The 22,530-nt window shown below is 45.3% G+C and overlaps 1 protein-coding gene across 1 annotated transcript; it reads left to right on the forward strand.

The window, feature by feature from the left end:
- Positions 1-7,404: 7,404 nt before the first annotated feature.
- LOC136965597 (uncharacterized) lies at positions 7,405-22,197 on the forward strand. The gene is given in 7 exon segments (XM_067259781.1): positions 7,405-7,697; positions 7,925-8,061; positions 10,951-11,039; positions 15,309-15,537; positions 16,624-16,722; positions 16,725-16,923; positions 21,345-22,197. Coding segments are annotated over 7 exon segments (1,899 nt in total).
- The last annotated feature ends 333 nt before the right edge of the window (positions 22,198-22,530 follow it).

Below are 22,530 nucleotides of genomic sequence, written 5' to 3' on the forward strand. Positions count from 1 at the left end.
TGTGGCCTACCACTCCAACCTGAGGTCTGGTTCATGAGTCATGACAGGACAATAGCCTTTGGGTACGGATTGACCATTTGGTTGACAATGAGCTAGGTTAACCCTCAAAGGTTAACCTCTGTGCACTAGGGATAAAACCTTGGGGTATTGCCCTTAGTCTCATATACCTTTTCCCTTTCAAAGCTGCCAAACACTTCGTAATAATATTACCATTACTTATTATTCATACATGTAAATAATACATAATGATACCTCACTTTGACATGCACTACAGCTGCTATGAGGAGTTATTTATGAGTTTTAGTGTATACCTTTAGGACAGTAAGTCTGAGTACATAATGAATTGATTCTGTAAACAACTTTTCTTCATGTTTGCCAACTTCAAATGCTTCCCCCATGTGCCAGCTCAAAGACTATTCTAAGTTGATCTAGGCAGCCTTTCTTTTGAAAAAGAGGCACAGGCTCTGTGCATCTTGGCAGTACTCATTTGCCACTGTTTACTGACAAATGCCGGGAGCGCTTGAGTTTGTTTGAAGGAAATGCAATTAAATTAAGTTCTTCTTTGTTTTGCCTAAATGTAAAAGAAACATGGCAAGGCCACCCTCTGTAAATAGTCTGGGCTGTTATATGACAAATACTTTCTTTACTTTTGATTTGTATGTGTACATTTTGGGCAGTCTTGGAAATTAGTGTCCAAGGCATGCTTTTGCATTTAATTTGAGAGATGTCCGCTGATTAGCTTAAATGTAACAAAGACATTTATTAGGATTATATTGTTTATTTCACAAAACGTCATCTAAAACATGCAATTCTCCAGGGATTTAACAGAAATAAAGGAGATGTTCTTATTTCCTCAACCTTGTCAGATTAGTGATTTTTTATGGAATAAAATGTATGTGTAATAAATAAATAAGATGATAAATGATAAGTGTGAATATATGGGATATATCATGTTTCATTGTACGTTTTAGAGACGTGAATGGCTCTTGCACTAAAACGAAACAAAATAGGTAATTACAAGGGAAATGTATCCTAAATCATTACATCAATCACATTTCCCTTAACAGTCCCTCTTGCATAATAAATTGTCTAATGAATGGCAATGTTGTCACAGTCCTTAGGACTGGCACCTTTGTTCCTAAACTTACAGATGACACAGTTTGGAAATCCATTTCAATTGACTCCAGTAAGGTATCTAATGATGTTGTATATAGAGGTGTGCAGGCCCCATCTGTCACTGATAGAAGCAAGACTGCCAAGCATGCTGGAGTCATATCTCACAAGGAGAACTCCAAAATATAACGCTGAAAGTCAGGGTTACAAGTACAGGAGATCTAACTATGAAATAGTGAAGGAAGAATTTGACACACATGCATACTGCATTGATGGCACAGTGAACAAGTATCTGAGATTGAGATTCAACTTTAATGTCATTGCACAAGTTGTCTTAGTACAAGTACTAACTACTCTTAGTACAAGTGCTAAGACAACGAAAAGCAGTTTAGCATCAACCAGAAGTGCAAAGAAAGCAGTAAAAGTACGTATATATACTGTATATATAAAGGGAAGTGAAATATAAATAAAAGGATAAAAGGATATGTACAGTTATAAGATATGTGCAGGAATACGATATGTGCAGTAACAGCAGCAAGGTAGTGCAAAATGAAGAGATAGGTACAGTGAATACTACGGACTAAGTATATAAGTGGATGTACAGTTAGTAAAAAGTAGTCCAAATGTTCAGTGGCTGGAAGAAGGTGCATGGCCGTCCAGGCCAGGGTGTAGGGGGTAAGTACAGTCACTGGAGGAGGGTGCGTGAGGGGGTAACCAGGGGGGCCATCACCGTGGTGCAGAGTGCAGCAGGGTGACAGCCGCAGGGAAGAAGCTGTTCCTGAACCTGCTGTTCCGGGAACGGAGGGCCCTGTAGCGCCTCCCAGAGGGGAGGAGGGCAAACAGTCTGTGGCTGGGGTGAGAGTTGTCCTTGACGATGCTGCGTGCCCTCCGCAGACATCTTTTGTGCTGGACAGCCTCAATAGTGGGAAGTGAGGAAGCAGTGATGCGCTGGGCAGTTTTCACCACCCTCTGAAGAGACTTCTGGTCCACAACAGAGCAACTGCCATGCCACACCGAGATGCAGTTGGTGAGGATGCTCTCGATGGTGCAGCGGTAGAAGTTCACCAGGATCTGAGGGGACAGATGAGCCTTCTTCAGTCTCCTCAGGAAGAAGAGGCGCTGGCGAGCCTTCTTGACCAGTGTTGAGGTGTTGAGGGTCCAAGAGAGGTCCTTGGAGATGTGGACACCCAGGAACTTAAAGCTGGCGAAACGCTCAACCTCCACCTTAGGTTCTCCTGAAGTCCACAATGAGCTCTTTGGTCTTCTTGGTGTTGAGGGCCAGGTTGTTGTTGGCGCACCACTCAGCCAGGTGCTGGACCTCATCCCTGTAGGCCAACTCATCGTTGTTACTGATGAGGCCAATCACCGTAGTGTCGTCTGCAAACTTGACAATGGTATTAGAACCATGTATAGGTATGTAGTCGTAGTTGAAGAGGGAGTAGAGGAGAGGGCTCAACACACAGCCCTGTGGGACACCAGTGTTCAATGTGAGGGTTGAGGAGGTGTGGTTCTCTAACCTGACAGATTGGGGTCTGTTAGTTAGGAAGTCCAGTATCCAGTTACTGAGGGAGGTGCTGATGCACAGATCCCTCAGTTTAATGATCAGTTTAGAGGGGATGATAGTGTTGAATGCTGAACTAAAGTCTATGAACAGCATTCTCGCATAGGTGTTGTTATTGTCCAGGTGAGAAAGGGTGGAGTGAAGTGCCGTGGAGATGGCATCCTCCGTACTCCTATTCTTGCGGTAGGCGAACTGTAGGGGGTCCAGCGTCGGTGGCAAACTGGATTTGAGGTGAGCTAGAACCAGCCTCTCGAAGCACTTCGTGATGGTGGGGGTGAGTGCAACGGGGCGGAAGTCATTAGGGCTCACTGCCTTGGAGTGTTTTGGCACCGCCACGATGGAGGTGGTCTTGAAGCACGAGGGGACAGCTGCCTGGGCCAGTGACAGGTTGAAGATGTCAGTCAGGACCTCAGTCAGCTGCCCAGCACAGGCCCTGAGCACGCGTCCGCGGATGCCATCAAGGCCAGCTACCTTACGTGCGTTTATCCGGCTCAGTGCAGCACACACGTCGGTGGGGGAGAGTGTGAGGGGCTGGTGGTCTGTCGTGAGCACAGCCTTGGTGGCCACCTCCTGATTGTCCCTGTCTGAGTATTCATGCGATCAAAATGTTTATCCACTCCAGAGTTGGCCTTTTAAATGTGCCACCATGACATCAGTCACTCATGGAGATGCAAGCCTACTGACTCATCTGAAGAAGGCCATACCTGGCTTGCGTGCTTGGCTATTAAAACTCTAGGGACCATTGAATTAGCCATGTGTCTTATAACTGAGTTTTTCTCTCTCTTAATATGTGTCTGGGTCACAGCCTATTTAGAATCAGCTGATATTTGATAAGAGCTCTTGATACAATTGAAGTAGGGGTTTTCTCAACTTGTGACATGTTAGTCTTAGAACCCTCCAAAACCTATTCTCCTGATTTGTTTTGCACTGGGCTGCAAGTCATTGAACCGGTTGAATTATTGAAATGAACCCAGATCAAGTCAAAACAGATGAACACATACTGCCCTGGACATGTTGAGGCACCAACAAAGAGACGGCTGTAATGCTACCATTTAAAGATGCACAGGTATCTCAGACCATCTCTTTCTATTTTAAGTTTTTGCTGCTTTGTATATTTAGGGTTCCTCCGATAGGAGGGAAACAAGCGGAGCTGGTTCATGAAGGAGGACATGAGACATAGCGCGTCACTAGCAACGCGTCATTTTATGCGCAGGGCACTCCCTCCTAATAGGGCGGGGTATATAAGGGGTTCCCGGCATATGCATCGCTAGTGCGACATAGACTTCAGTCTTCCTGCTGTTGTTCGATCGAGGGAGAATATGCCGTGTCTGTCTGGGTCCGAATTGGAGGAGGTCCGTGGGGATTCAATCGATAACGGCGGACCTTGCGAGGAAGCGGGAATCCCTCCGGCCGGAGGGTCCAAACCCCGTCGAAGCTCTCGCTTGGCGGTGAGGCAACCGGTCCCGATCGGGGAATGGCCTGTTCCTCGGCTTCTTTGCGGGTATTACGAACTGGGCCTCAGTCCTCCGGTCGGTCTGTCGCACGAGGATTTGTACCTTCATTTCATGGACGCGTGTGAGGAGGATGCCGGGGTTCCCATTCCCCGCAAAGCGTTGGGGAAGAGCAAGCGGGGTTCCGCTGCGGGTGCTGGCCTGGCCAAGAAACCCAGAGCGGGGTCCGCAGGAGGCTCGGTCGTACTGCCGCCCGACCCCGTGCAGCTTCCTGCTCCCGTGCTGCGGCCCGATCCCGTGCTGGCGGCGCTGATCGATCTGCGGAGCACGCTCACTGGCATGGATGCCCGTCTCCGGCACCTCGAGGGAGCCGGGGCCTTGGGTGCGGCTCCCGTAGCCGCGGCTGCGGGCGTGCTAACTGCGCAGGAGATCCGGCCCTCGTACATCTTGGCCAGCGCGGTGCCGGCCGCTGCCTCTGGGGCCTCCTTTCTGCCTCCGTCTGCCGCCGTTCCGGCGAGTCTCCGCGAGCGGATCCTGTCAGGTAAAGATGTGAACCTGGTGAAGATCTTGCTGTGTGGGCCTGAATCGGTCGAAAGCCGCTTGGTAGATTGCGGTGTGGCTGTGCTTTTGCGGGACGCCGATCCCCGTCTGACTAAGACGCTCACGATGTCCGAATTCGTCGTTGCTTTTGGGGTTTTCCGCGACGTCATGTGCGAGGGGTTCCCCGGAAGGCGAGTCGAACTGGACACCTATCTGGCCATCATAGCTGACCTGTCGCTCTCCTACGGGGGAACGCTGTTCTATGAATATCACAAGGGTTTCTCTGCCAAGGCAGCCCTCTACGTTCAGCGGTTTAATCTGCGTCTGGACTGGTCTGTGCTAGATCTCGAGCTGGTTAGCCGCACATTCACCGGGGTTCGTCCCCTGTCGTGTGTGGTGTGTGGGTCTTTCTCCCATCCTACTGGGCTTTGCCCTCTCACGGTGCCTTCTAAAATGGGGGAACCTTCCCGTGACGCGAAGCCTGGTTCCAGCGGCATGGAGCGTCGCTCCTCCAGACGCCAGGTGGTTAATGCTGGTTCCGCTCCTCCCGTGTGCATGTATTTCAATGAGGGGGCCTGTACCTACCCTAATTGTCGATTTCTTCATGTCTGCAGTCAGTGCTCGGACGCCCATCCGAGGTCGACCTGCCCGCGTCGGTTCCGACCGGCGGGCAGGTTCACTGGGTTGCGGAAAGGGTTTATGGTTGGGGTGGAATGTGTGCCCACTGTAACTCATGTGTGTAATAACTTGCAATCGGCGCTCAGGGAGCCCGACGTGGTCGATGCGTTGCTTGCTAAAGAGATCGGCAAGGGGTATTTGTTGGGGCTGTTCGTGGAGTCGCCGTTTCCCGTGTTTCGCGTCAGTCCCATTGGCGTGGCTACTCGCAAATATTCTGGCAAAAAACGCCTGATCGTTGACCTGTCGGCTCCGCACAATACTCGGGTCCCTAGCATTAACAGCCTGATTCCGTCGGAGCCGTTTTCTCTGTATTACACTAGCATCGATCACGCGATTCGGTTAATCAAACAGGCAGGCGTGGGCGCCTGGCTCGGGAAGGCCGATATCACCGACGCTTTCAAGGTGACGCTCCTTCACCCGTCGCAGTGGCACCTGTTCGGCATTAAATGGCGGTCGCAGATGTACTTTTACGCTCGCCTGGCTTTTGGCTGCCGCAGCAGCCCGCGCATTTTTGACACTCTGTCCGAGGCGCTGTGTTGGGTTTTGCTGAACGTGCACAGGTTGCCGTTTGTCCTGCACCTGCTGGACGACTTCTTGGTGGTCGATTTTCCCTCCTCGCCACCGGCTCGGTGCATCTCGGTGGTGAAGGCAACGTTCGAGCATTTGGGCGTGCCGCTCTCGGAGGAGAAGACGCAGGGGCCTCTCACTTCCATCGAGTTTTTGGGCGTCCAGCTGGACAGCCTGTTAATGCGTGCGTCTCTCCCGGCGGAGAAGCTTGAGCGGGTGCGCGCTGTTCTGGCGGCATCGGCTGCGTCGGTTTCGATGACTAAGCGGGATCTTTTGTCGTTGCTCGGGCACCTGAATTTTGCTATGCGCATCATTCCCCACGGTCGGTCGTTTGTCTCCCGTCTGCTCGTCGTGGCTAAGTCTGTTCCGGCGCTGCACGACGTTGTGCGTTTGGATGAGGGTTGCCAGTCCGATTTGTGTTTTTGGGCCGTGCTTTGCGAGCATTGGAACGGTTTGTCGTTCTTTTACAACGACGAGGTGGAGACCTCCAGCGCCATGGCGTTCTACACCGATGCGGCGTTGTCCATTGTTTTTTTTGTTTTTTTCGCGAACTAGTAGTTCAGCGAGTCTTTGCCCGTTGAACTGGAGTTTCTGGCGCGCAATTGCAAATCCACAGCATTGTACGAACTGTATCCTATTGTTGTAGCGTGTCTTTTGTGGGGTAAACACTGGTGTAGGAAGAGGATTGTGGTGTTCTGTGATAACGAGGGCACGGTGAACATTATCAACAATGTTCATCAATGCCGTGGCATTGATGAACAAATTAGTGAGGCGTCTGACCTGGACATGCATCACAGGCAACTTCGTGTTGCGGGCCGCATACATTCCTGGGTTACTCAACAATGTGGCTGATGCTCTGTCACGTTTTCAATTTCAGGAGTTCCGGGCACTATGTCCGGAGGCAGAGCCGGGCGGCCTGGTGTGCCCAGCGTTTCAGGAGACACTGTTAGATTAGACAGGTCGCTTGAAGGCTACATGACGGTCGCTGCTCGATACATGCGAGCAGGCTTAGGCAAGGGCACATTAAAATCCTATGATTGTGCTTGGTTGTATTACTGTTCCTTCTGCCGCGCACTCGATACACCCCATCACCCGGTGAGCCTGCTTGTCGTATGCGCATACATCGTTCACTGCTTCACCTCCCGGAAGCTCCAGCCGTCAACAATCAAGGCAGCGGTGGCCGGCATTCAGTTTCATCTCAGATGTCTGGACCCGTCTGTGCAGAGCCTGTTGGGGAACCCGTCGGTTCGGCTACTATTCAACGGGCTGCGGAAAGAGCGACCGCAAGGCAATGACAGGCGACTTCCCATTCCCCTTCCTATACTTCATCACTTGGTGTCAGCGTTGCGGGCGGGTTGTTTTAACGTTCCCACCGATGTCATGCTAGAAGCTGTGTGTCTCATGGCTTTTTATGGGTTCATGCGGTGCGACGAATTCACTTGTCAGTCAAGCACATTTCAACCTATGCACGATCTCACCCTCGGCGATTTAACCATGGATACGGGTATGTACGCAGTGGTGTTGAAACACAGCAAGGGTGTGAAGGCCGGTGTGTGTACTCCTGTCGTCATATCGTGGAATAACTCAGCTTTCTGTCCCCTCTCCTCCATGGCGAAATATCTCCGATGGCGTTCGTCCACGGCAACGAGCGAGCCCCTGTTCGTCACCGATGCTGGGAAAGCCATAACCCGTTACTGGTTCACTGGGAGGCTCGGAATCCTGTGCCGGCGCTGTGGTCTGGACCCCAAGCTGTACACGGCGCACTCGTTCCGGATTGGTGCGGCTACGTCAGCGTCTCAAGTGGTCTCAGCCTCGACGCTGAAAGTCATGGGTCGTTGGTCATCTGCAAGTGTTCAACGTTACATCAGACTGAATGCCACTGATGTTCTGGAAGGCCAGAGGAGAATGGCTTCCACTCTCCCTACCTCTCAATAACATGCTTTCACGTGTGTATCACATTTACTTTCACTAATACCATGTATATGTGCATACTAACCATAATAAATGTCGTCAGGTGGCTGGCCGGGCGCGGGTATACAGCAGCACGTAACAGGCGACAAGCCACCATCAACGTTGGTAATTCGAGGCCGTGCCTCAGTCGGTATGTCGAGGCCGTGCCTCAGGTGGTAATTCGAGGCCGTGCCTCAGTAGGTAGGTAGAGGCCGTGCCTCAGTTGGTATGTCGAGGCCGTGCCTCAGTTGGTATGTTGAGGCAGTGCCTCAGTTGGTATGACGAGGCAGTGCCTCAGTTGGTATTTCGAGGCCGTGCCTCAGTTGGTATGTCGGGGCAGTGCCTCAGTTGGTATGTTGAGGCAGTGCCTCAGTTGGGATGTCGAGGTTTGCATCAGTTGGTATGTGAGGCAGTGCCTCAGATGGTACCACTTCAATCGATTCATTTCAGTCACGAGATGCATCGGGGCACCAGGGCGCTGGGATTCAATGCTGAGGTATGTATGGGTAACATGACGCTCATCTCATTCTTTTTCAGGGGCACCACCTACACACAGTAGTCTCTTCATGGTCTCGTTTGGCATGTGGTTTTGTGTTGGGGAATGCGTCGCTGCTCTCTGCTCGGAGGTCGAGACGGTGTCTCGTTGGATGCGGCAGGGAGCCGATGCGAGCAGAACCACAATGCCAAATCAAATGTACAATCGTGTTTTGTATAGTGGGAAATAAAGTATTCGTAAAGTCATACTGAGTCCTCCTGCCTGAACCTATAGTTTTTGTTAGTATTCCTATTATTATTATATTTCTCCGTTAAATGGCTCAATAGCTCAAAAAGTCCTTGACCTTCAAATTTGGCCCAATCATACAACAGGTTACTCACTACTCCCAGACCGCTAATGGCCCATGTACGCCCATAGGTGGCGCTATAAGCCACACCCAAAGTCTACGTGATTTCCCCAGCTCCCCATTATTCCAAAATGCCTGAAAATTGGTATACATGCCTTATTTCTCATGGGGAACAAAAAATCCTCAAGAACCTATAAGGTCCGCCATGATAAATTTTGCTGTACTGTCCAAATTTGGTACAACCTTCAAAACCCTTCTCCTCATGAACCATAGATCCAATCGACTTGAACATTTTTACAGATTTGTAGAACACATGTCTTTCTATAGGGTGAAATTGAATAAGGAATGCAATACAAAATGTCTGAAAGAAGTGTATTTATGTAAATGTACACATAGCCACAATATCTTTGTGTTGATAAATCAGATATAATTTTGACTGATGGTTTTTCAAACCTTTGTGCCTTCAAGATGACGTCATTCTGAATTACCATACGCAATTTAACCTTGATATGTCAATATATGATTGAATTCAATTGAATTGCTCCATAGCGCGCATGCTCCAAATTCTCAGACTCATCCTGCCCCTTGACACTAGGGTGACCACCTGTCCCGCTTTGCGTTGTGTCACACAGCATTTTCACCCCTTGTCCCGCACGTCCCATATTGAAAATGCTGTGCGATACAGCGCAAAGTGGGACAGGAGGTCACCCTACTTACATTTACATTACATTTATTCATTTAGCAGACGCTTTTATCAAAAGCGACTTCCAAGAGAGAGCTTTACAAAGTGCATAGGTCACTGATAATAACAAAAACATTGCGAGTAGCCAAAACATGAAGTACACATTGTGAACAACCAAAATAAGTGCCAAAGGGAAGAACCATAAAAGCATGTAGTTAAACAAGTTACAATTAAACAACATGAAACACTATAAGTGCAAGTGTACCTGTAGAAAAACAAGCAACAATAATAAAAACAATATATCACAGCGAGTACAAAAAATTAAATCAGTTACCACTAACCACAAGAGCAACAAGTCTCTAAGCAAGAGTCATTGTGATCCTTGAAGAAACTAACATCGGGTCAAGCAGACCATTCCTAAGTACCGTTGTACTCCCGGAACAAGTGCAACTTGAGCCTTTTCTTGAAGGTGGAGAGATAGTCAGTGTCGGAGGCAGCCAGTGTTGGAGGCAGCCACGTTCGGTAAGTCATATCACCTATTTTTTACACATTTTAAGCTAGAATCAATGATTGTGTTCGTGAAAGTACACTACTCTTGAATTATGGTGAAGGTTTTAGCACTTTTAGACCTTCAGTTCGTGAGTCTGAAGTGACGGAAAACCGAACTCGAAAAGTAGCTAGCTCTAGCTTTTTTCCTCTGTGTTTTTAATTAGTGAATCATTTTGCAATTGTTCATCAAAAAGGTCGAGGAGGGCAGCCATTAGGAGAAAAAGCAATTCCCCATTTTGATTTGGGGCGTGAAAGACTTTGTAATAAGCCTATGCGCCAGGGAGACCGCATAGGCTTATAGGTGGCAGTTTTGGTTGCGTCATGTTCATAAGTTCACCATTTTACAGTTAGGTCTACACGAAAAAGGTCGAGGAGGGCAGCCTTTAGGAGATGTGGGAATTGTGCTTTTAGCCAGATGCTCTGATTATTTTTGTGATTTGTGGACTTGCAATTGGAGTGATACTGCGTCCCGGGGGTACATTGTTTTGACGTTAGCCTCAGAGTCAGGCTCGGCTCGCCCACTGGCAGTGTGTAAACAATTTTGTATTTCACTCAATTCTACTCCAAAAACGTCAGGGAGGACTGCTTTTTGTAGACAAGGGCTTGCTAAAGATAGCCAGTATATCTGATTTTTCAAGGCGAGCCTGTTTCATTCGTCATATGCCCTGAGAAAGCGACCTACGTTAGCCAGGCTAGTTTTGCCAATTTCAGTAAGTCAGGCTATTTAAAGGTCTCTGACAGTCAGAATCACTGTTTACAGGCAAAGGTCGAGCTGGTCTTTTGTCAGATGTGTATATATTGACCAGTTTAGAGCTAAATACTCTTGCCAGAGCCTGGAATCGAACCTGTGTTTTGAGTGACTTTGCATGGGTCTCCATCAGGTCAACACATTTGGATTCAAGTTCAAGTAATGCCACTGCATTTCACAGTCAAAACTGTAGTTTATGTCAAGTGTAAATGGAAAAAGCTGTGTTTTTCACAACTGAACTGACATTGATCCTTTCTTCACTTTTACAGGTCTGGAGGGTCATGCAGAGGCTGCCCGCCCGCCTGCCCGCCCGCCCGCCCGCCCGCCCGCCTGCCTGCCCGCCCACAAAAATTCTCTGGTGCCATCCCTGCCCAGAGTTGATTGTAACTGGTGTTGGAAAACACATGTAGTAGGGCAGAATAGAGGGACTGGGCAAAGGGTGCTGGTGTGGAAAGTCCCCAAAAACAGAATGAGCAGAAAATATTAGATGACATTGTATCGAGGCCCAATTGGAGAAGAAGCCATAAGATATTTACAATTGTAGTAGGCCATTAGATCTGTTTTAAAAGTTCAGGGGTGTAATTTGTTGGATATGAAGCCCCCACCCTCCACTCTCTGTTGGTGACAGAGAGGTGCAGACATTAAGTTAAACATAGTCATGCGTTAAGAGTAGAGTAAAAAATACAGATCCCCCCCTTTCTGAATAAAGTTCGATTGGTCTGATTTTTTGATTTCTGTTGCTATGAAAACCAGTTTAGCCAAGCTAACTAACATTGTTTTTAGCTAGCTTGCATTACAATTCAATAGCTAACAAAACATTAGTAAAAATAGCTTTCTAATCGAGCAGAACTTGTTAATGCAGGAGACTCAGAGACCTTAGCGCGTCACTAGCATCTCGTCATATCACGCAGTCGGCGCACAGCTAGATAATCAGCTGTCAGCGCTCTTGAGTACCCAGCATGCAGTGCGGCATGTCAAAAAACGCAAAGACTTGTGGAAAATAGTTTGGTTACAACGGCCATGCGAGGGATTTCAGTTGTTGTGTTCGTTCAGTTAGATGTTTGTAATGTTATTGTTTGTTAGTTAATATAATCTTGTTGGTCACCTTGAGTGTGCATGTCGTGTAGTTTAATGGGAACAGAGAGTCGGCCATTTTACTATCAGAGCCTACACTCGCAAGGAACTGGATGTGGACTGTGCCTGGGCTGCACTCTAGCCAGTTGCCTATGAGGCTATTCTTGAGATCTACTGAAGGAGAAAGTCAATATCTGTGGATAGTTATAGATGATGGGTAAAATAGCATGTGAGCTTTCACATATTTAAAACTGAATAACAAGAATAAATGGATAAATAATTATATTTTTATTAATAAATAGTTAAATATAAGAACAAGAATAAATAGATAAATAATTAGATTTTAAATTCATAAATGGTTAAATATAACAATGCATATTTCATTTATTGGCTTGGGACTCCATCGCCGTCACCATGCGCATATATAATGTACTGAGAAGCAAATCATGGAATTTACTTTACAGGATCTTTAAGTTACCTAAGCAATCGTTAGCTAGGCTATCTCTAACAAGAGGACTTGAGCGTGGTAGTGCTACGTGCTAGTAGAGCTAGTTTATTTAGTGTAGGAGCCAATTGAGTCCTTTTGAGTATTTGAGTTGATATTTCAGTTTGTGTGACTATTTTATTATTAGTGATTTACTTTGCATTGAATTAGCCTGAATAAGGCCGTTGTAATTGTTTCTAAGTGTGTGCCCCCTATAGGTCAGACATTTACTGGCGTTAGGATAAAGGTGTGACAGGCCAAGGAGAGGTGTGGGTTCCGGCCTGCATACTATCATTGACCGTGACTGGGAAGCGTGAACGTGAACCATGCAGAGCCTTGAGCTGAGCTGACTAGAACGAAACAAAGACAAAGAACTTAACGCTTTAACTTACTTTTGATGTACGAAATTAAACGGATTCAAGTTCATTATATCCACGTCTCCTGGACTCTATTTTACATCACACGTCAAGATACAATCACCGGAAGTCCAAGAAGTCAATGATGACGCATTTTGGACCTTCTAATGGATCGTTGCTGGATATTTGTAGATTACCCTTGGACCAAGCACCCTGGGATTACTATGATGTTTTCATTGGGGAACAAGCCAACACGGCAGCGCGCAACAAACAAACAAATCAATTAAACTTCATCGAAGGTATGTACGCTTTCCATTGAATGAAATGCAATTTGGACTTCTTTTGAAGACCTTTTTTGTGCACATTTTGAAAGTATTTTTGGTTAGAAACCCGATGTTAAGTTTTTGAGTTAACATTGGTGAATTGAAGCCGTACGGGCATATATGGACTAACGCAATTAACACAAATGAGACGAGGAGAGAAAAGGCTTTTGTTGCAATTCTATGGTTGAATTTAAAGAAATATTTTTGCTTATTTTACTAATTGAAATAAGATGACTGATTCCGTGAAGGAGGCGAGTTTGGGCCTACCTGAAGAAAACCGCAATGAAACAACCAAATTGCGCTCATCGAGGTCGGGCAAATTATCTAATTTTAGAAGAAGAATGAACATTGTAAATACTCTGATGGATGAGGATACAAGTCTTCATGAAGTGAAAAGCAATATGGTTATGTTTAGTACCATGTTGGAGGAATACAAATCTCTTCATGGTTCGTGCCAAGAAACGTTACAAGAGGAAGATAGAAATGAGGATACAAAATCCTGGTTTGCACCGAGGCTTGAACAGATAAACACCTTTTTGTCCAATGTCTCGAGATGGATAAATTCAGTTGAAGATCCCTTGCATGATGTTACCGTTTATTATACTGGATTGGAAAGAAGTGCTGATAAGTGTCGGGCCTACTGATGACGATAGGCTGTCTTTAAGCAGCAACAGATCAGTTTCATCCGGGGCATCTGTGCGCATCTGTGCAGAGGCAGAAAGAGCAGCACTACTCGCTAAGGCTGCAGCTCTGCAGAAAAAACATGCATTAGAGCAGGGGTACTCAATTAGAAACCCAAAAGGTCCACTAACCAAATTTCCATTCAGTCCAGGGTCCGGAACAATTATGGTTTATATTTCTGGCCCTTACCTCCGAGTTCTGGGGGTAATTTTGTTCAAAGTGTCCATGCTTTGTGTCATAGTGACCATAGCCGCAGGAACATAGGATATTTTATCAGGGGGATGCTGCTGGGGGGGGGGGGGGGGGGGGGGGGGGGGTTGCCGGGTTTAGAGCACGCCATGTTTTTCGCTAAGGAGGAAAGAATGACACATGAACGAATGTTGCGAACGACACACACAACCTGACCCACAGAGGTTGCAACCAACTTTCAGTGAGTGAGTTGTCATGGTGATTACAGTTATTAAAGCTCCTGATTGGACCTTTGTATTGGACAAGTAAGATAGAAACCACATTTAGTTGGAAAATGGAAATGTATCGTCAAAATGAATTAATTCCATAATAATATATCGGTTATAGGTCCGGGTCCGGATAGGGAACCGCCTTGGTCCGGACCCGGACCGCGGTCCGCCAATTAGTGACCCCTGCATTAGAGGATGAGCAAGATCAGCTCAGAAAGAAAATGGAGGCTCTTGATCTACAAGCAGAACTGTCTGCAACTACAGCCAACATTAACTATCTCAGAAATGCTGAAGCACAAGATGTTGATAATACAACCGTAGATGCAATGTACAGTACAGAATTGAATGCAATGAATTCGTACTTTGAAGAAAATATTGAAAGGAGTTCTGAGCCAATTGCTGAACATGTTAGAGATACAAGGCCAAAAGATGGAGTTCATGTGCAATTCCCTGGTTTGTTCACAACAACCAGAACACCTAGAACGCCACCTCTCACACTGTCTTTCAGTGCTGCTAGACCAGTCTACGAGCAGACAGCTCGCACTCTCCAGAGTCCGTCTTCACAGAGCTTTTCAGTTCCACAGGGAGGACCTGACAATCTTTCCAAAATTCTTGAGAAGCAAAACCAGTTGACAACTCTGGTTTTGCTTCTTTCAGTTGCCAATTCATGGGTGCAAGTAGAGGCTATAGAAAAGCAAGGCAATTGCTTAAAGAGCATTTTGGAAACGCCTACAGCAGGCCCTCTCATGGCCAGTGATAAAATCAGAAAAACCAAGAGCTTTGCAGGACTTTGCATTGTTTTTGAGAGGTTGCCGCAATGCCATGGATCAGCTTCAGTACATGGAGGAGTTAGACACAATTTCTAACATTAGAACTATCATTTTCATATTGCCATATAAACTAAGAGATAGATGGTGCTCAAAGGCCTGTGAAATACAACAACGCAATACCAGAGTGAGAATGGCTGACCTGGTATCTTTCATCGAAAAACAAGCAACCATTGTCTCAGATCCAGTTTTTGGTGACATTCAGGAGTCCAGCTCGAGCAAGGTCAAATCCAGACCCCCAATGAAGCCACGTCCTAAGGATAGTTTTGCTACACAAGTTGACGTTGAGCCGACTCAACAAACGTCAGAAGAAACCATGACACAAGACAAACCAAGAGCAAACCGAAACACGGTGCCAGATAAAGCATGTCTCTTCTGCAATGGTAAGCATGAGCTCATGTCATGTTCTCGGTTTAATTCAAAGCCACATAGAGAGAAAATAGAATTCCTGATGCAGAATGGAGTCTGCTTTGGATGCCGGGCAAAAGCTGGACACATCAGCAAGGACTGTGCGAAACGTCTCCGGTGCACCATCTGTAACAAGCAGCATCCAAGTGCCTTGCACATCAAAGCAAAAGAAACAAAGGAAGCCAAAGAGACAACACTGAACCGCATCCAGGTGTCTGTCAAAACTGATGGACATACTGGGGCCGGTACTGTACAGAAATGCACTTTGCCTGTTGCACCTGTTCAACTGAAAAGCACAAAAGGTGGCTGAGCGGTTAGGGAATCGTGCTAGTAATCAGAAGGTTGCCGGTTTGATTCCTGGCCATGCAATTGATGTTGTGTCCTTGGGCAAGGCACTTCATGTCACGGCCACAGCCGTGCCCCCCCCGGTTTCAGTTTTTTGTCCTGCCCTAGTGTTTCCCTGTCCTTGTCTTCACCTGTTCTCGTTAGCGTTATTGTGTCCACCTGTGTGTCGTTTGGTTCTGTGTATTTAGGTTTCTGTTTTGTGTCTAGTCTTTGTCTTGTCCTTACAATACCTGTCCGTGTGAGTACCCTATCTGTTCCCAGTTTTGAGAATAAAACCCTTGTTTCTACCATACCTGTCCATGTGAGTACCCCATCTGTTCCCAGTTTTGAGAATAAAACCCTTGTTTCTGCCATGCCTGCCGACTCCCCTGCGTTTGGGTCCAACCCCACCTCACGTCGTGACACTTCACCCTACTTGCCTCGGGGGGAATGTCCCTGTACTTTCTGGATGAGAGTGTCTGCTAAATGACTAAATGTAAATGTAGTAAGACCATTAACACTTACACCGTGTCCTAACTGGATGCGAGCGTCTGACTGTCACGTCGCATCGGACGCTGTCTGTCCACACTGAACGCGTAAAATATGCACTTCTGTTACGTCACGTAAACAAACAGCTGTGCGCTCGAGATCAGACTGGAGAAGTAACCGCTCGTAAAAGATGGGTAGGTACTTGCTATCTACATACGTTTGTACATTTTAAACATAAAACACGTTTTATATTTTGATATTTCGATTTTCTTTTGACTGGAAATGACATAGTATGTATCCAACAGCAAGTAGGTAATTAGTAATGGTAATTTACCTTGAAAGGCCAGTTATAGTTAGCAAGTGTCAGTTGGAGATCTGTTCGTCACTTTGTAACCATATAACGCTACTGTAAATGTGAAGGAGTGTGGTTAGAGTAGGCTCTCCCTCCATCATTCAAACGTTAAACTTTACTCCCCAAACGACTAACATTAGACTTTGTCTTCATTGTTTTCAAAAAGGACCCTTTTACAGACGTCACGAGTTGAAGAAAAAGAAAATAGCACTTTGTTTACTCCTCCAGCAGAGAACTTCCAGCAGGACAAGGCAGTGGGTTCATCCACTCAACGAAAGCAGCAAGGGGACTACTATAACCTTGTACAGGAATTGGCACTTGACAGCAGAAGATATCACAATTATTTTAGGATGAGCCCCGCGCAATTAGAAGAGGTGTTGTCCTATGTAGGTCAGGACCTTTGTAAACAAACAACTACCTACAGAGAGCCAATTGAGGCCAAACAAAGATTGGCTATCACATTGAGGTAAATGAAAGACATAAGCTTTAGATAAAAAGTGTTCATTTTTATTTATTCCATAGAAAATGCTTCCAGTAAATCTGGCCAATTAATAACCAACAAGAATATTCATATTAATAATTAATAAATAACAAGAATAAATAACAAGAATAAACTAGAGAGGATACAATTTCTGGGGAAATTGTAGGGTGTGCTTGCCTGCGTCGGTTGCACAGGGGTCTGTATATTTTATATAAAAATGTATCGGGCCTACTTATTATTTATAAAGATTACATAGATTTAAAAGCATCTTTTTTTTGCTGCTCATTTACAACTCAAAATACGAGTGAAGTGTCGAATGAAATATGATGTCTTCTCATTTCCCCTGCAAGAGGCAGCTGACAGGCTGAATCAAAACGAATACATTTGGCAGAGCGGTGTAAAAATTGACCTAATCTCTATGACTTAAACGTCCTTTTAAGTTGTCCCTTCTCGTGATATTTTCAGGCATTTAGCCTACTCATATTGCATTCATTCATTAATAAAGAACCCCCTTTAAAGATTATTCTACGACTTTACCGGCAGAAGATAGAATCGCGATTCAAACAGTACCATCTGCTAACTGAAAATATGCCCCCAAAAAGTAAATAAGCTTGACATTTATTTAGTGGAAAATCGCTCATTCATAAAAAGCTCACTGGTAGCGATCATTGTCAGTAACAACGCAAAATGCGATATAGCCCTGTGTGGAGAAGCTGCCCCGGTAAATTCTACTACTACAGTACAGTACTAGACTACTGCTGTGTTCGTCTTGGTAGCGATTGCGTTGGTTGAATTCGATTTAACGTTCCGTTGTACGGTTTAGGCTGAAATTAATTATTTTCATGAACAGATTGACAAAGTTTAGGCTGTGGCAATGAAGTTCAGGTTAGTAGTCAGATTGTTTCAACTATTGAAAGACTTTTGAGTAAGGGGAGTGCCGAACATGTTCTGTCACCGTTTGACTTGAACAGCTGAGGAGTTTTTGTTAGCTACTCACACTAGTGTCTCGAGTAGGCTACAGCGTTGCAGTGAGCTACACTGGTTTGAAACCACAGGTAATGGTAATTTCACCAACAAATCGTTTACTAATGTCAGAATAAATCATATAACGAAAATGTATATGTGAGGAATGTTTATTTTAACGATTGAAAACAGATACATCATAGACCACTGTAGTATGTGTTGCCCGGGCAACACAGGCTAATGTCATGATGCTAATACTTCAGTGAAATAGTAGACTACTGTTTCCGAAAGTAGATGTACTTCCTTAATAATATCAGCTTATATTGTACATTACACATCACAATTGTGTGTCATATCACAAAGTAAAATGAGTAAATAGTTATCACCCTGGCCTCTTTTCTTGTGGCGTTTCTGCAGCTGCCTTGCAGTAAAGCTATAGTTAGCCTAGCTATCCCCCAAGTTAACAGATGCGAAACGAATGTTCTGCCAAAGGTAGTCACGCGTGTTTTCGTGACATTAGTGCAGACCGGTGTAAAAATGGACCTAATCTCTATGATTTAAACGTCATTTTAAGTTTTTCCCTTCTCATGATATTTTCAGGCATTTAGCCTACTCATATTGCATTCATTCATGAATAAACAACCCCTTTGAAGATTATTCTACGACGTTACCCGGCAGTAGAAGATGGAATCGCGATTCAAACGGTACCATCTGCTAACTGAAAATATGCCCCCCAAAACGTAAATAAGCTTGACATTTATTTAGTGGAAAATTGCTCATTCATAAAAAGCTCACTGGTAGCGATCATTGTCAGTAACAACGCAAAATGCGATATAGCCCTGTGTGGAGAAGCTGCCCCGGTAAATTGTACTACTATGGTACTGTACAGTACTAGACTACTGCTGTGTTCGTCTTGGTAGCGATTGCGTTGGTTGAATTGGATTTAACGTTCCGTTGTACGGTTTAGGCTGAAATTAATTATTTTCATGAACAGATTGACAACGTTTAGGCTGTGGCAATGAAGTTCAGGTTAGTAGTTAGATAGACTTTTGATTTAAGTAAGGGGAGTGCCGAACATTTTCTGTCGCCGTTTGACTTCCTAAACAGCTGTGTACTGTAGCTAGATGTTTTTGTACTGTGTCTCGCGTAAACTACAGCGTTGCAGTGAGCTACACTGGTTTGAAACCACAGGTAATGGTAATTTCACCAACAAATCGTTTTCTAATGTCAGAATAAATCCTACAACGAAAATGTATATGTGAGGAATGTTTATTTTAAGGATTGAAAACAGATAACGCTACATCATAGACCACTGTAGTATGTGTTGCCCGGGAAACACAGGCTAATGTCATGATGCTAATACTTCAGTGAAATAGTAGACTACTGTTTCCGAAAGTAGATGTACTTCCTTAATAATATCAGCTTATATTGTACATTACACATCACAATTGTAAAATGAGTAAATAGTTATCACCCTGGCCTCTTTTCTTGTGGCGTTTCTGCAGCTGCCTTGCAGTAAAGCTATAGTTAGCCTAGCTATCCCCCAAGTTAACAGATGCTAAACGAATGTTCTGGCAAAGGTAGTCACGCGTGTTTTCGTGACGTTAGTGACGCAGTGACGTTAGTAACGTCAGTGACTGTGGTTAGCAAATTAGCCACCGTTAGCTTCACTTTTCGCCACAAAAACTTAACTGAAGCTTAAACCATGCAACGGAACGTAAATTCCAATAGAAGCAACTCAATCGCTACCAAGACGAAACTTTTGACACCTACGTTGTCTATGTAGGCCAAATAGTGACTGAGTTTTAGGGGGGCAAAAAGAAATAAAAAAAAAAATAATAATAATATATATGTGAGAGAACAAAGGTTGTGCTCTCGCCGAAGGCTTGAGCACACCCAATAACAAGAATAGGCCAACAAGAAATTCAAAGATGGTTCGAGTGGTTTAAATAGTAAGGGTTAGGGTAGGGTGAGAGGGGGGGGGGAGGGGGGTATGCTTGGGTGGGAAAAACCTGGTTGTTATCCCAGTTCAGAACTGTGGTCAACAGCTGTACTTTCAGCTGGCCCTTGTTGGTGGTGACTTGCTTAAACTCGGGCAATAAACTTAGTAAAAACATTTCATCAGGGTCATCAGGTTGACTTGGTTCTTTGAGAAATGCGTAAAAGTCTTCGGCAGAGGGTAGAGAAGGTTTCTGTGCTTGTCTTGGTCTTTTGGAGCTATAAGAGTGCCTCTCTCTCTCATCCCTCCGCTCTCTCACCTGTCTCTCATCCCCACAATTTCCCCTCACCCCTCTCTCCCTTTCTGCACTCTCCCCACTTTCCATATCTCCTCCTCTCATCCTCATCTTCCACTATGATATCTGCAGACCTTCCTCCTCCCTGCTCCTCATCTATCTCAAGGCTGCTTTTAGAACTGAAAATAGACAAACACCCATGTCAAGTGAGACACTATTATACGCTGTATTTACTATGTTAAATTCTATCATTTTTTTTACCAGGCCCATATTTACATAATCAAACATGAGCACCCAGCAGGTGTCTTTAGTTAGTAGTGATACAACCATAAAAACTAGAACTGCATCACCATATTACTCTCCACTCTTCTTATCCCACTAATGTTCAGTCATACAGAGTATTTTTATACTGTTTGTGGTATTGTTACTTTTCCTGTAAAATATCAGATTACTTCTCCCCTCCACTGCATACTTTTTTAGTTTTAAAGGTTTTATTCACAACGGACCCAACACAAGAAAGGCGTGGGGCCGAGACCCCACTCACCCAACTAACACTGTCCACACAAACCCCAATACCAATAAACATATCATAGACACCACAATAAACCATCGCCTTTCCCATCCCCCACACCCCCAGCCTCTTACACACTAAAAATAAATAAAACAAATAATAGGAATGACAAAAAAACAAAACACACACAAACCACCCATATGGGGCAATACACAAAACCAGGGGCTACACACAGGGGCAGGGTTACAGGGACACAATCAGGACAACACTGGTCAAAAGGCCACTCACAGGGGCCAATCACAGAAAATCACAAAAACACAGACAGGGTGACCCTCCCACACCAAAACCAACACCACCCAAAACACCCGCCCCTAACAGGAGGCCAAGACCCCCCTTCCACCTCTCTCGGGCCGCGTGCATCCCCCACCTCCTAACATCTACCCTCACCCTTAAAGTATCCTGCATACACTACAGATGATTGTACCATCTTTCCCTGAGATGTGGCAGCAGAAACCACATTGATTTCAGGTGTCTCCATTCCATCTTTCCACCCCCCTCTGACCCACTGGGTGCCACCGCTTTTCTGATGCGTTAAAGGTGTCACGTAGTGATTTCCAGCTGTTTCTGCATTGCTCAAGAAAAACTGATTATTAATCAAGTGAAGACCATGTAACTAAACCTAGGTGTCTCTTTTACAGATACATGGCATCAGGATATTCAATGCACTCAATGGCCTATGACTACAGGATGGGGGTGCAAACAGTGTCCGACTGTATCCTGGACACCACCAAGGCCATTGAAAGGCGGATGATGCACAGCTTCCTCCCTCAACCAACCAAGGAAACCTGGGCTGTGGAGGCAAGAAGCTTCTGGGAGAAGTGGCAATTTCCCAATTGCATTGGAGCACTAGATGGGAAGCACATTGCAATCACAGCTCCACCTAGGAGTGGAAGTCTCTTTTTTAATTATAAAGGGACTTTTTCCATAGTTTTGCTGGCCCTCGTCGATGCCAACTACAGGTTCCTGGTCACCCAAATAGGGGATTTTGGCAGAACCAGCGATGGTGGTGTGTTTAGGAACTCTGCCCTGCGCAGGGGGCTGGAGAACAACACCATCCAAGTACCACCACCAACATCCCTGTCAGACGCAGAGTTCCTAGGAGAGGTGCCGCATGTTGTAGTGGCTGACGCAGCATTTCCCATCAAGCCATTTCTGCTGAAACCCTTTGGAGGACGAAACCTCTCTCGAGACAGAGCCACGTTCAACTACAGGCTATCAAGGGCTCGCATGACAGTGGAGAAGGCTTTTGGAATGCTGGCGGCGAGATGGAGAATCATCCTCCGTACCGTAAACATGTCGGTGGAGAAAGTGGACACACTGATTGCAGCAGCCTGCATTATGCATAACTTTCTCACGCGGCCTTGTGAAGGAGACTGCAGGCTATCGTGGGAGGGTGAAAACCTGCAGTATATAAATTACCATCCAAACTGTGGTGGTCAAGAGGCATTTGCTGTGAGGGACAAGTTTGTGCAGTTTTTTTCAAATGTGTAATATACCATATATATATATAATGTACAATATTGATAGTTATTGATTGTTATTTGATTATTATTGATTTTTTTAAGGTGCCAATATGAGACACCATAATACTGTTAAATATATGTAATATATATTATATTATTATTCTTCCTAGTCACTCCCTGACACTATGAAATGAAATAAATGGTATCCCTGTCTGTCCTTGAGAAATCTGAGTTGTTTTGGTGCCTTTTTGCCTTACCTAATTGCACAACACTTCGACAAACACTCAGTATTTGTCGAAGTGTTGTCTACATACGTTTATTCTGTTGTATTATATCTACATTTGTTACCCTAGCAAGTGAG

This window comes from Osmerus mordax, chromosome 21 (assembly GCF_038355195.1).
Source record: "Osmerus mordax isolate fOsmMor3 chromosome 21, fOsmMor3.pri, whole genome shotgun sequence".
Lineage (NCBI taxonomy): Eukaryota > Metazoa > Chordata > Actinopteri > Osmeriformes > Osmeridae > Osmerus > Osmerus mordax.